This window comes from Prorops nasuta, unplaced genomic scaffold (genome assembly GCF_024137725.1).
Source record: "Prorops nasuta isolate Cenicafe-Biocafe unplaced genomic scaffold, Cenicafe_Pnas_1.2 PNAS00005, whole genome shotgun sequence".
NCBI lineage: Eukaryota > Metazoa > Arthropoda > Insecta > Hymenoptera > Bethylidae > Prorops > Prorops nasuta.
Window position 1 is genome coordinate 5,845,028 of NW_027116802.1, and position 12,420 is coordinate 5,857,447.

A 12,420-nucleotide genomic window follows, 5' to 3' on the forward strand; every position below is an offset into this window, starting at 1 on the left:
TTTCGAAGAGATGAGATTATATTATACATATATGAAAAAAGAAATATTTATATGTTAGATGTAATTGTTAAAGTTTATTTTCAAGCTTTACTTCGAATTTCTCTATACTTGACTTAAATCATTTCTATAGATTAATAAATTTTGTTATAGAAAATGATTTACATTTAAGTTTTATTTGAAATTGTAAATTAACGGTTTCTTAGGCCTAGTTCTACCAAATATTATAGTAGGATTCGACCTTACCCAACGAGACTTAGCTTTTCTGAATTAAAGATTCGAAAAAAGAACAAGGATGCTAAGATAGAACGAAAGACAACTACAGAAACTGGTATTGATTGATTTAAATAAATGGCGCGAGATCATGGAACTTTTCACTCCGTTAGGTTTTATTGCTAAGCACTTCTTTATGCCAGCTTTCCCTTCATTCTCAATTTCTTTATCCAAATTGTCTTATCCTATTTCAATAAATAAAGTAATTTTGCAATTTTGATTAACTACCGTCATGTTCCACTATCATTACGTCTTAAAGTAAAGTATTAAAAACGCGTACTTTTTAAAAACATTTTATAGTATTAACTTGATCTCTTAACTTTTATCATTAATTATAGAATATAGTTTTTCAACAATATTTATTTTAAGATTCGTATGTAATACCATACCAATTAATACATTTTTTATTCTAAAATGTAATGTAAAATATAAGACAATTAAAATTATTTGCAAGTAACTATTAATTAAGACATGAAAAACGCTATTTCTCCACTTGTGTCTATTATTTTGCAATGCAAACATGACGAATTAGGCCGCATTCGTTTATTAGCTGCAAATACTATCAGTAATGAAACTTCTATAAGAAGTAATCCATAGCATAGATTTTTCAGAACTGCCAGTACGTGCAATTAATAACGAATATTGCCGTTTTATGAACTGTCCGTATTTTTATATATCATACAAAATTAATCTATGTCAAGTATCAATCTCTTGCAAACAAATCTCTATTCCTATAAACATTAAACTTACAATAAATAATTTTTTATCATTTCATGCATCGCTGTAGAAAAAGGACAATGCATCATTTGATTCTTGTATTTTTGAAATTTTAGTAATACTTAAATATAACTTGTTACACTTATATCATTAAAGTGTTTCTTACATTTGTACAGGTTCTAGAATTTGTATTCATGCCACACTCTTAATTATAAACGATTTACCAATAGTATTTCTTAAATATAAAATACAATGTTATGCGTATGAATTAGTAGAAATACCTCGATAAATTTGACGTGACGTTCTCAAGTTTTTAAAAGAATCAATAAAAATCAGTTCATAACTTCCTTTCTACATAGCATTACGTTATGCCTATAAATTTATTAAATCAAATCAGCACAATTTATATGTATTATTTAATGTTAAAAGGAATCTTTTATAAAACAATCTAACGAATATTTCTGTGTTGTAGATACATATGTGTATTCTTGTGATATAAATTATATATCTGTCTCGTGGAGACACATTTAAATATCCTGATTATCTACAGGAATGTAATCCATTTTTAAAATCCATGGCAAAAAATAATTTTCATTATATTGTATATTTAGTATTTTACACGCGAATACCACATAATGTACAAGATAACCTAAGGTTAATTATTGTACATGATAGAGGCTGTCGCCAAGTTCACTTCAGCATTTGCATCAGTTAAATCGGGTAAGGATAACATTACAGGGATAACTTGAATTTTCCCAGTGTCATCTTGTTGTTGCAAATGAACCACTGTACCAGTTTGTAAGATCTCACTTGTTATCATTTGATCTGCCATTATTTCCGCCGATTCTATATTATCCGACGTCACTTCTTCCGTATACACAGTCGTTTCTTCCATATTCATAATAACTTCAGCTGCCTCCGACGCCTCCCTCGAGGTTTCCTCATACTCCTAAAATTTACCGTATTATCAGCAATGAAAATTTTCTTGAAATTTCAGAAAAATTTGTGTGAATCAGTTACCTGTTCATAAACCTGTTCATACTCCTCCGAGATTTCTGGCTCTTCGAATTTGATGATCTGAGCGCCTTCATATTTCTCTTCGTAATCTTCATCGTTCATTTGCTCATCGTATTGTTCCTCGATCAATTGTTCCTCGACTTGGACCAAGGTCTCCTGATCTTGCTCCGAACTAGAAGTTTCCTCGTTCTGAAGTTTCTGTTGCTTAATATTCCTACCAGGTACGATTCTTTTAAATCCAGAACCGCCTAGACTTTCGTGCCTTCTTTCATGTTTATTCTTATCTCCTAGATATTTAAAACGTTGTCTGCATACGCTGCAAGAGTACGGACGTTCGTTCGTGTGGGTCCTTTCGTGACAGACGAGAGCACTAACTTGCTTACATCTCCAAGGACAATACCTGCACTGCAATGGTCTCTCGTCGCTGTGTCTGTTCTGGTGATGTTTGATCAATTGGATCTTGGTTTTTAAATTGAATCCACATATTTCACAAGAGTAGGGCCTCTCCTCCGAATGGGATATCATATGTGTCTTTAATCTCAGCTGGTTAACGAATCGTTTTGGACAATGTGGACAGGGTAAGGTGCCCTCCAGTCTATTATGGGTAACCATCATGTGATGCCTCAGTCTCACCTCGGATGTAAAAGTTTCTTCACAGTCCAAACACTTCATTGGATCTTTCTCCATGTGTGTGTTCTTTATGTGGGTTCTTAATATCATTTCGGTTTTGAATGTTTTGTTACAGTGATAACAAGAGACTCTCTTTTTGTCAGCTCCACCGTCGGATTCGTCTTTTACTACGCCTGGTACAGTTTCGTTGTGTATATGCGACATATGCCATTCGAGAGATCTCGTGGATATCATAGATCTATTACAAATATGGCAAGTGTACTGTCTTCCATCTTTGTGAACACGATTTCTGTGAATTACCAGGGTGGAGTGATTGGGGAACTTTTCTCCACAGACCTGGCAAGAACATTCCTTCAGGCCTCTGCTCCCAGTCTTCTCGTGAACTCTCATGTGTAACCTCAATCCATCTCTCCTATTGAATCCTACACCGCAAGTATCACATCTATATTGTCGTTGATCTTCATGAATTCTCACATGTTGCTTCAAAGTCGAGCTATTCTTAAACATCTTGTCACAGTGCGGACACTGAATCGTATAAGCCTTGTGAGTGTGCATGTGTTTTGATAAACTGTAAAATGGTACCAATTTATGGCATACTGGACATTCTCGTTTGTTACCCACTGGTTGGTGCTTTCGGATTCTGTGATGCCTTAGACTAGCAGGATTCTTAAAGTCTGCACCACAATCCTCGCATAGATAAGCCCTCATGGTTGTGTGAACCGATTTAAGATGAAAACTTAATTTTTGTTTAAATGCAAACTTCTTTGGACATTTTGGACATTGAAAAATTTTTTCCCAACTCATATGTTGAGTTTTAAAATGTTGGTCCAAAGTTCCTTGATGCTTAAATTTCTCTCCACAGACATCACAAAGCTGACCATAAAGATTGTCACAGTGCTTTTGCTCATGTTGTCTTTTCTTTCCTTTAGAGTCTAACACTGTATTACAGTATTTACATTGTAGCTTCTTTAAACAATTGAGATTATGATTCCTTTTCGCCTTGTTTGTTGGAAATTCCTCCGTGCAATCTTCGCAGTAATGCATTATTTTATAATCATGGAGTTTTAAGTGGTCTTCTAACATTTCTTTAGAACAAAAGGTTGCTGGACAATAATCACATTCCAAATAATCTTCCTCTGGAATGTAGTCAACAGGCTGGCTCTCATCTATTAGATCTGGCAAACTCTTTTTAAGAGAAGTGTTATTCCTGTCTTCATATAATGAAATTATATCCTCGTCCTTCAGTCTATTAATTACAATTCTTCTTTGTTTCAAATAATCTTGAAAGTCTTGTAAATTCTCTTCAGATTCCCCCAAAATCCTAGACAACTTTTGAAAACTATCTTCTTCACATAAATTATTTAACTCTTGCTGTAAATACTCTCTTTTTATCTTTGTCTCCTCCCAGTTATTTTTAAATTTAGTTTGATTTGTCAGATATTTGTTTACATTTTTTTGAGATTCGTCCGTTTCCTCTTCTTCTTTTTTTACTTCTAATATATCTCGAGAATTGACCTCTACTTTAGTAATAGATGTATCAGTTTCAGTTACAGCCTCTTCTTTAACCTCAGACACTTTTGGATTTTCAGAAGTTGGTTCAGATGTTGATCGTTTTACAAAACGAAATGAGCCATCCTCCAATTTTATAGATACCGGATTCCCTTGACCAAGCAGCTTTTCTCTCTTCTTTTTATATTCCTCAATTTGTTCCTCAATTATTTGTTCCCTTATATCAGCCTTTTTTACTCGGTCGGAAAATAAATCCTTTTCTTTACCAATTAAACCTTCAAACTTTTTTAATATTTTTTCTACAGGCTTTATATCAAAAGGTTTTTTATTCATAGCTTTCTCTTCTTTCCTTTCTAATGGCTTATCCATTTTTTTAACTTTCACTAATAACAGCTCATTTGGCTTGGTGCCCTTAACTGTAACATACATTATTCCATCTTCCTGTTCAACTGGAATATCTAATGGAGTATTGATATTTAATTTTGGTAGTTTCAAATCTCTTTCAACACTTCCAAAATTTTCAGTAATTTCTAATTCCCTTTTTAATTGCATTGGAAGTTTCTTCTTTAAAATATTAGGTGTTTTCATTGATTCTCGTGAACTGTCAGAAGGAATCTTGCTCTCAACTTTTGAGACCATCATTGACTCATCTTTTTGCTCTTCTTCCTTTTCTACATTTACTTTAACATAAGCTTTCAAATCTGCATTGTACTTATACATAGGTTGAACAAGACTTTCCCTTTTCTCTTCTTGATGTATAATTTGTGGAAATGTATTACTCAACACAGTATTTTGAAAAGTTGAAGGATTTTCATCTCTTTTTTGCCGTTTTTTTGGATTCTCATGCTCTTCATCAGATTCAGCAAAGTCTGATGAATGAGAAGGAGGGTCATCAGGATCAAATTCTTCAAGAGATTCATTATCCTCTTCCTGTTGAGCAACTGGTATTTCTTCCAAACTTTCATGGTCAGCTTTTGTCAAAACAGAGCTGATGTTTTTTTCGGTATTTGATATATTGTTCATAGAGTTTATGGAAATTTTTGGCTCCGTTTTCCTGTATTCCTGACTAGTAGAAGGAACAATATTAAAATTGGTTTCTACAATCTTTTCAGGCTCTTGGGTAATCACAGATTGCAGCTTTTCCTGTTTTATGGCAGTCTCTGTCAGTGTATGATGAATAGACTTTAACTTAACTTCTGCCTTTTTAATCTGCATAAAAAATTTGTAACTCATTTTTAAATCACATATACAGTCCATACACATTTGAGTAGATAAGCTATCATGTTCGTTAATTACTTCCAAATGTTTTAATTGCTGGCTAAGCCTCATCTGAATACCTTTTTCTCCAAAAATATTAACAAGTGGTAGTTTCATACCAGCACAAGTACGACAATATTTATTTAGCTCTATTTTTGTTGCCTCTGGTATCACTAATTGAATTGTAGACAATCTCTTTTCATATAAATTTTTATTAATTTTTGTTAACTCATTTAAGCATGTAACATCACGACTAAGCAATTTCACTTTAGGTGTTATCTTCTTCAACTCATTAATGTCCTTAATTTGTTCACCTATAATCTCCTTAGTAGACATTGCTACAGGAGTACTATTTTTTACTATCCTTCTAGCAACCTTTTTCTCCTGTACACACTTATTATCTCCATCATTACATTCAAATTTTTCTATTATTATTTCACTATAATTATGATCACGATTTTTAATCTCAGAATTTTGCATTTTTGGGTGATTTATTAATGTAAATACTGCATTCTTGAATAGATAGAGTGTAGTTCTAGCTCAACATTGAGCCCTTAATAAAGATATAATAATTAATATAAGTTACATAACTCCTGTGGATGTTAAACAAATCTATTATATAGTAAAATAATAGTTTTGAATGCAAAGAGATAACAATTACAAAATTATAGTTACCGTATTTATCAAATAAATTTCCATTTAAACTCCGTTAATTCATCAAAATTAGTATAAGATATGTAATGCATACAACCCTTCATTCAGGATATGGAAATAAATTACTTTAAACTGTAACAAATATAAATTAACACATTGAACAAAAGCATATATAACCCAAACTCTTATTCATACATGTAGAACATAAAAAGAAATAGTTACCTTAACAATGAAGTCGATTATATTTATTGATTACCTTTAATTACTTATTTTTCTCATCTTTAATCAGAGTCATAGAGTAAATTCCTGTTTAACTCTAATAAAGGTAGAGGGTTTAAATTACAGCTAAAAAAGCAAACAATATTAGAAATTTTAAAAACTTATATCTATGTTTTACGCAGAGCATTTATACCATTCTGTATCAAAACAACTGTTATTCTCAGAGTTCTCATAAAATATTCAGAAAAACTTAAGGAATGAATGCAAGGTAAAAATGAATAGAAGAAGCCTAGAGTTACAAGAACAATATTTTCTGAGAATTATAGTATTTATATATTCAATTGCTTGATGCAAAATTGGAACTTGTTTTTAGAGGTTATGAGTTTCTGTTGATGGAAAAAATTATTAGGGTAATCACCTAAAGTAGCTACAGCACTTTTTCAGCTTATTACATATATCATATGATTCCTAATGATCAATTACTAGTTGATATTGATGATCTTGGAAATGCTGGTAACATAATTCAAAAGTTTTTCGGAGGTTCACAACACCATAACTTCGTAGCATTATCCAGATGGCGCATACCTAATGGCGTCCGACGTATTTGTTATTTTTAAGCTATGGGTGATTCTATACTCGTAGAATATCCATGCCTACTGCCTAGCTTCGTGACTCACCAATTCATCAACATCAACCAATTATCAATTACCGGTCTTATAATCAGATCATTTAGCAAGCTTTTGGATATCACTGGACTTAACAAACTCAAAAACCGATAATAGTAAAATCTTTCTTTTGCCGAGGAAGAAACAGAAATACCCGAAATTCAACGATTTCGACTTTCCAATATGACGTGACGTTGCTTGCGAATAAAATGGCCGCGAGAAAATGAAACGAATGATTTTGAATCATAATGAGATTTAACTGATCTGATTTTATATTTTTACAAATTAATTTTTTTTAAAGTTTTTTATGAGTTTTAATGAAAAATAAATAAAATTTTTATTGCGCTTAATTGCCAAAATCGGTAAGTTCTCTCTTTAAATTTGTTCTTACTATGACTTGAATTTTTATTTATTATAATATTTTTTACTAAAATAATGAAGTTTTAGAGAAAAATGATTTTTGGGATAATAATGATATAACATAGTTTTATAAAATATATTTATCATAACTGTTACAACATTTTTATTACTTGGTCCATATAACATTTTTAGTTTATAATACACATCAAGGGATTTTTTTATTCTAACTGTAATTTCTACACTTTTGGTATAATGGTATTTACCTTATACTTCATTTAGGCAAGCCAACAATAGTTAACTTCATAGAAGGTACAGCTACAGCAATTAACTAACAACTTTTATAAGAACAGCAAATAGCACTAATAGTTTAAATTGGTACAAAATATATTACAGCTACGTGCATGTAGTACATACATAAACTTCTAAAAGTTGATAATTTACATCTTATTGAACATGATTATATACGAGCTTAAAAAGATTCTAAAAATATTTTTATAGTTTTCAATTTATATGTAACACATTATACAAATAATAGAAATTTACTGAATCTATTTACCCTGTATATTATTTAAATATATTCTTTAGACAAAAAGATCAAATGTCTATATGCTGTTATTTTACTGAATGTGCTATAAATTTTTAAATGTTACATCAAAAATATATATATTGTCTTAGTATACTATGCAATTTTGAATAATAGGAAATACATATTACTAAGTTTAATCAAACTTATACATTTAAAAATTGTCAAGATTATAATCTTGATGTCTGTAATACTGCCATATTGTAATCATTTTTCTTTGCCAGATTCAAACATTTATGAAAAATATAAAAATAGCAAAAATATTTCAGAAACTATTATATTAAAAAGTTTTAGCAATTCAACTTGACTTTATGCTCTAACAGCATATTATTTTCAGGAGGTAATGCTAGGCATGCTCTCAGTATATTTTCAATAGCCGTACGTTGTTTAAACAATGCATTCACAATCGGAGTACCTTGTGGGACTAGAGGAGCTTTGCACAAGTATGCCAATACAGATAAAACACTATGGAATCCATGGTAGGGCTCATCCATGTCAGCATGTTTGAACGTGATACGTGAACAAAGTTCAGCTAAAATCACCAGATCCAAAATAATAGGACTGGCCAACAATGAATCCTCACAAGTATTATGCACTACAATTGTATTATGTCCTCCAAGCATAATTTCTGATGTGTATTCATCCATTGCTCGTTTACTATCACCTTTAGACAAACCTTTCTTTAAACAGCTATTCAGTTAATATGATAAAATAAATGTAAAATCTTTTAATCCACATACCTACGTAAGGAACATATTTAATTACAACACAATGATCAGGTTTTTCTCCAGTATTGTATAAAATTTTATTAGACTCTACCATATCATCAACTACATTGCTTTTTGAAATCTGAAAAAAGCAAATTTATTTAAAATATAATATTTATATCAATATATATTATTAAATTGAAAAGGATTTGTATTAGTTGATGATTTACTTCTTTTGATCTAAATTGTTGAGGTGCAGACAAATTGTATCCATCATTGTTACCAAGATGATTGTAGCTAACAATTGACACTGGCTTAATACCTGCAGAAACCAAAAAATCCACAAGAACAGATTTGAGTTTTGTTTGTCCAGATTTAAAATCATCTCCACCAATAAAAGTTTTCTGTCTTTCTGCTAATTCAATAGCTCCTGGTACAAATGTATTTTGTGGAGAACCATTTAAATAAGTACACTACAATGATAAAAATGATAATATTTTTAACCATAATCTGCATTTTCACATTAACTAAATTTAAAATCATTTTACCCCTTCTAAAGCTGCTGCCACTGCAAACATTGTACTTGGACTAACTTCAGGATGATCTGAATTGATAGCTTTTAGCAAATTATCAGCAGTGTCATTTATACCAGGAATGATATCAGAAAACCTTTCTGTATTTGCTGTCCAAAGAATAATCACTTGATCTAAATTTTTTTTACTTTTAAAATCTTTGACATCTTTTCTAATTTGGTTTAATTGCTCAGATTTTTTACCAAGTATTATATTATTAGCTCGCTTTTCCTGTCAATGTAAAAATATTTACAAATTTAAAATTAATTTTGAATTATTATTTATGTATAGTTTTATTATAAAGGCTTAAGCATGTTTTACCTGATTAGCTGCTATAAAATCAGAATAATAAATGCTTTTTCTTGGTTGCATGTTTTCCATGTGAGATTGCAATTGTTTTTGCAAATTAATGTCTAAAACTTTTGCCCGCTGCATGGCATTATAAAGATTCAAGTCTGAAATGTCCCAGCCATCTATTTGAATGTCATTGGGATGGACAGTTGGCAGCATATCAGACATTGGAATATGAACATCCTTGCCATTTTCACTGCCTAATCTTACAGTTGATGCTAAGATTAAAGAGCCATACCTAAACATGACTACTAATTAGTATAAATAAAATAGTATAAATATAAATATAAAAGAAATACAATTACCAATTAGCTTTTTGAATGCCATTTTTGGTCTCCCAAGAGATTCCTAATTTATTTGCTAATAATGCAGCAGTTATGGTAGATCCGTTATTACCACCCCATCCTACCAGCATTACTCCCAAACGTGGAAGCTGAGTTATAGTTCTAATCAACAACTTTGTAGAAGTTGGTGTTACCTTGCAAGATAAAATGGTAACCAAATTAAATAATGATAATAAAATGAAAATCTAATTTTTTTTTATTTTCAACATAAATGAAACAAGAAAATTATAGACAACTATATAAAATAACAAATTATTATTCACATAAAGAGTTTATTTAAACACATAAAAGGAAGAAGGAATTTAATCTTTCCTAGAATAAAGAAATTCTGAGATTTGTTTGTGAAAGAAAACAGTAAATAAAAAGTAAGTTATAAAAACTGTCTTAATTTGAAAGAAAATCTCTAGATGTTTCTTTAATAATTAAGGAATCATACCATGAAAGTCTCAGTGTTGTTCTGTTTAACCTTGGTTGTTTGATACTCATATTCCGCTTCTATGTAATCTTCAGCGTACTTGACTTTTGGTGAATTTACTCGAACTTTCAAATCCATTTTCTGTTTTTATGAAAAACGTGTCAATAGTAACAGTCAACTGAAAATAAAACGAGGTCTTTCAAAAGGGCCGATCAGTGGCTCTTGACGGTAATGACAATTTAATAATGAATTAATAGTCGCTATGTCAACAGACGTTGAATGACTATTGGAAGAAGATTCTAAAGGGTAAGAAACCTGAAGCGACTTCCTCGCGGCGTGGATCGTGAATGCGTTCCTGGGAACCTAAGCATGCGCTTTAAAAGAAAGCCAAACCCCCTTCCCACCCCAATCCAATCGCTCCTCATTATATTTGGTTACCAGTCAGGTTTTATCTTTTAACCAGTTCGCACCACTTCGCACGAATCATACAAAATTCTCCCGCCTTTACTCCTATTCTCATCCTTTTCCTGCTTATAACTTTATCAATCTTTCTTTTTTTTCTCCACAATTTTTCTCACTTCTTCCTAAATTTCATTTCTCATATTTGCTCTTTCCTCTTTCCTTCCTTCATATTTTTCTCGCCTCTTATCTTAGTAAAATTACTTAAACAATAACATTAAAATAACCCGGGTGTTTAATGAATTGCCTAATAGACAAACATTTTATTCAAATATCCACTATTATTACAAAAACAATTAAAATTGTACATTATAATGAAATAAGCAAAAAATTAAAGAAATTGATCAAGAGATCATCAACCGTCCCCCCCCCCCCCTCCCTCCACCCTCCGTAAATTTCCACTGTGTTAATTCTCAATCTCTAAAAAAATTTTATATTTTTCAACCTTGATAAACATTTTTTTATTCATCTAAGAATAAAATATCAGTATGTTCCTATAATCCCGAGGATATTTTCGCAAATTCGCTCTTTGTATTAGAATTACTTCCGTAATTTTAATGATTTTCCATACAATTTTCTGTGGATCTATTAGTTTCTTATCGCATTTTCTATTTGAGTGATTTCTTTCAAAAGCAAACTATATTGTTTCTATTACGTTTTCGATCAAACGCGTCATGTCTATCTGAAAAAAATGAGTAGTCAGCAAATGGAATAAAAATAGAATATTTTACGCAGTAAATTAATGATAAGCTAAAAAATTAGAAAAATTTTAGATTTATTAAGATCTTTGCACGAAGAGTTGTTGTATAATTGATTGTAATGGATATAAGATAATTGAAGGTAATATAATGCAGAACGAACTGAATATGATTAAGAGATTGATGTTATTAGCAGTAATAGAAAGATTCCGTATAGGAAAAGTTTGCCTGACTATAAGTCGACATTACTCACTCGACCCACTCAAATGTTCCATGAGGGGTTGAACCACTTCTACTTAACTCTCATGAGACATGAAGTTTTAAATACATACTATAGAACCTGAAACCAATTTCAACTATTTGCCACATTTTTTACGAAACAAAAATTTTCAACTATTACCAAAAACAAACTTTCAGGATTCGAAAATCTTCATTTGATTTTTTTTACCTTATAAAAATGAATTTAAATACGAATAAAAACATCCATTTATTCCAATTCGAGTGGTTCATACAATTCAAATTGATTGCTAATCAATAGCCAAATATTACTATTCAATTAAAAGGTTGTTAAATACCATCAATCGTAACTCACCCAAATAACAAGACTTCTGATATGTTTTGATAAGAAATTTAAGATAAATTTTGTTCTTTTACTCATTTGCAGCATAATTAATGAAACTGAGTCATTCTTACGGTAAGTTTTTTTCATTAGAAAATTCAAAGTAGCTTTTATGTATTATCGCTAATATAAATTGCAAAATAAATAGGGAAGGGGTTTAGCAATCAATGAATCGATTGTTTAATAATGAATGGATCGCGTAGTTGATGCATGAATTGAGAGTGGAGGGGGTTTAATCGGAGTGGAGACATTGCTTGATCATGAATTTTTTTCGTCTGCAGAGATCGAGATGACCGAGAAGAGTAAAGTAGCCACGGGCAGTATAGGTTAGTGAATCGTTTCAATTATGTCACGTGTAGTCCATGTGCGTATAG

At 31.0% G+C, this 12,420-nt stretch overlaps 2 protein-coding genes across 4 annotated transcripts; both read right to left on the reverse strand.

Annotated features, from left to right (window-relative positions):
• Positions 1–1,642: 1,642 nt before the first annotated feature.
• On the reverse strand, positions 1,643–6,831 carry LOC136773948 (uncharacterized). 3 transcript variants are annotated; one of them, XM_066727943.1, is made up of 5 exons: positions 6,692–6,831; positions 6,277–6,399; positions 6,076–6,186; positions 2,008–5,953; positions 1,643–1,936 (listed from the first exon to the last, which is right to left on the reverse strand). In XM_066727943.1, the coding sequence occupies exons 4-5, from the start codon at positions 5,878–5,880 to the stop codon at positions 1,643–1,645; spliced, it is 4,167 nt and encodes a 1,388-aa protein (XP_066584040.1). In that variant the 5' UTR covers positions 5,881–5,953; positions 6,076–6,186; positions 6,277–6,399; positions 6,692–6,831. The 3 variants fall into 3 exon arrangements, with proteins under 3 accessions (XP_066584040.1, XP_066584039.1, XP_066584041.1); XM_066727942.1 differs by having other exon boundaries at positions 2,008–5,993; XM_066727944.1 differs by lacking the exon at positions 6,692–6,831 and adding an exon at positions 6,467–6,575 and having other exon boundaries at positions 2,008–5,993.
• A 589-nt stretch (positions 6,832–7,420) lies between these two features.
• Inos (Inositol-3-phosphate synthase) lies at positions 7,421–10,630 on the reverse strand. The gene is made up of 7 exons (XM_066727946.1): positions 10,292–10,630; positions 9,817–9,989; positions 9,482–9,749; positions 9,137–9,391; positions 8,819–9,061; positions 8,622–8,730; positions 7,421–8,545 (listed from the first exon to the last, which is right to left on the reverse strand). Exons 1-7 carry the CDS (start codon positions 10,406–10,408, stop codon positions 8,172–8,174), a joined length of 1,539 nt encoding a protein of 512 aa, XP_066584043.1. The 5' UTR covers positions 10,409–10,630; the 3' UTR covers positions 7,421–8,171.
• Positions 10,631–12,420: the final 1,790 nt, after the last annotated feature.

Excerpts from the sequence above, each read along its gene's own strand:
- LOC136773948 (XM_066727943.1), bottom strand. The coding sequence starts at position 5,880 with ATGCAAAATTCTGAGATTAAAAATCGTGATCATAATTATAGTGAAATA. Across the intron at positions 1,937-2,007 it reads ATGAACAGGTTTATGAACAG|GAGTATGAGGAAACCTCGAG; the intron begins GTAACTGATTCA and ends GGTAAATTTTAG.
- Inos (XM_066727946.1), bottom strand. The coding sequence starts at position 10,408 with ATGGATTTGAAAGTTCGAGTAAATTCACCAAAAGTCAAGTACGCTGAA. Across the intron at positions 9,990-10,291 it reads ACAACACTGAGACTTTCATG|GTAACACCAACTTCTACAAA; the intron begins GTATGATTCCTT and ends TTATCTTGCAAG. Across the intron at positions 9,392-9,481 it reads ATTTTATAGCAGCTAATCAG|GAAAAGCGAGCTAATAATAT; the intron begins GTAAAACATGCT and ends TTACATTGACAG.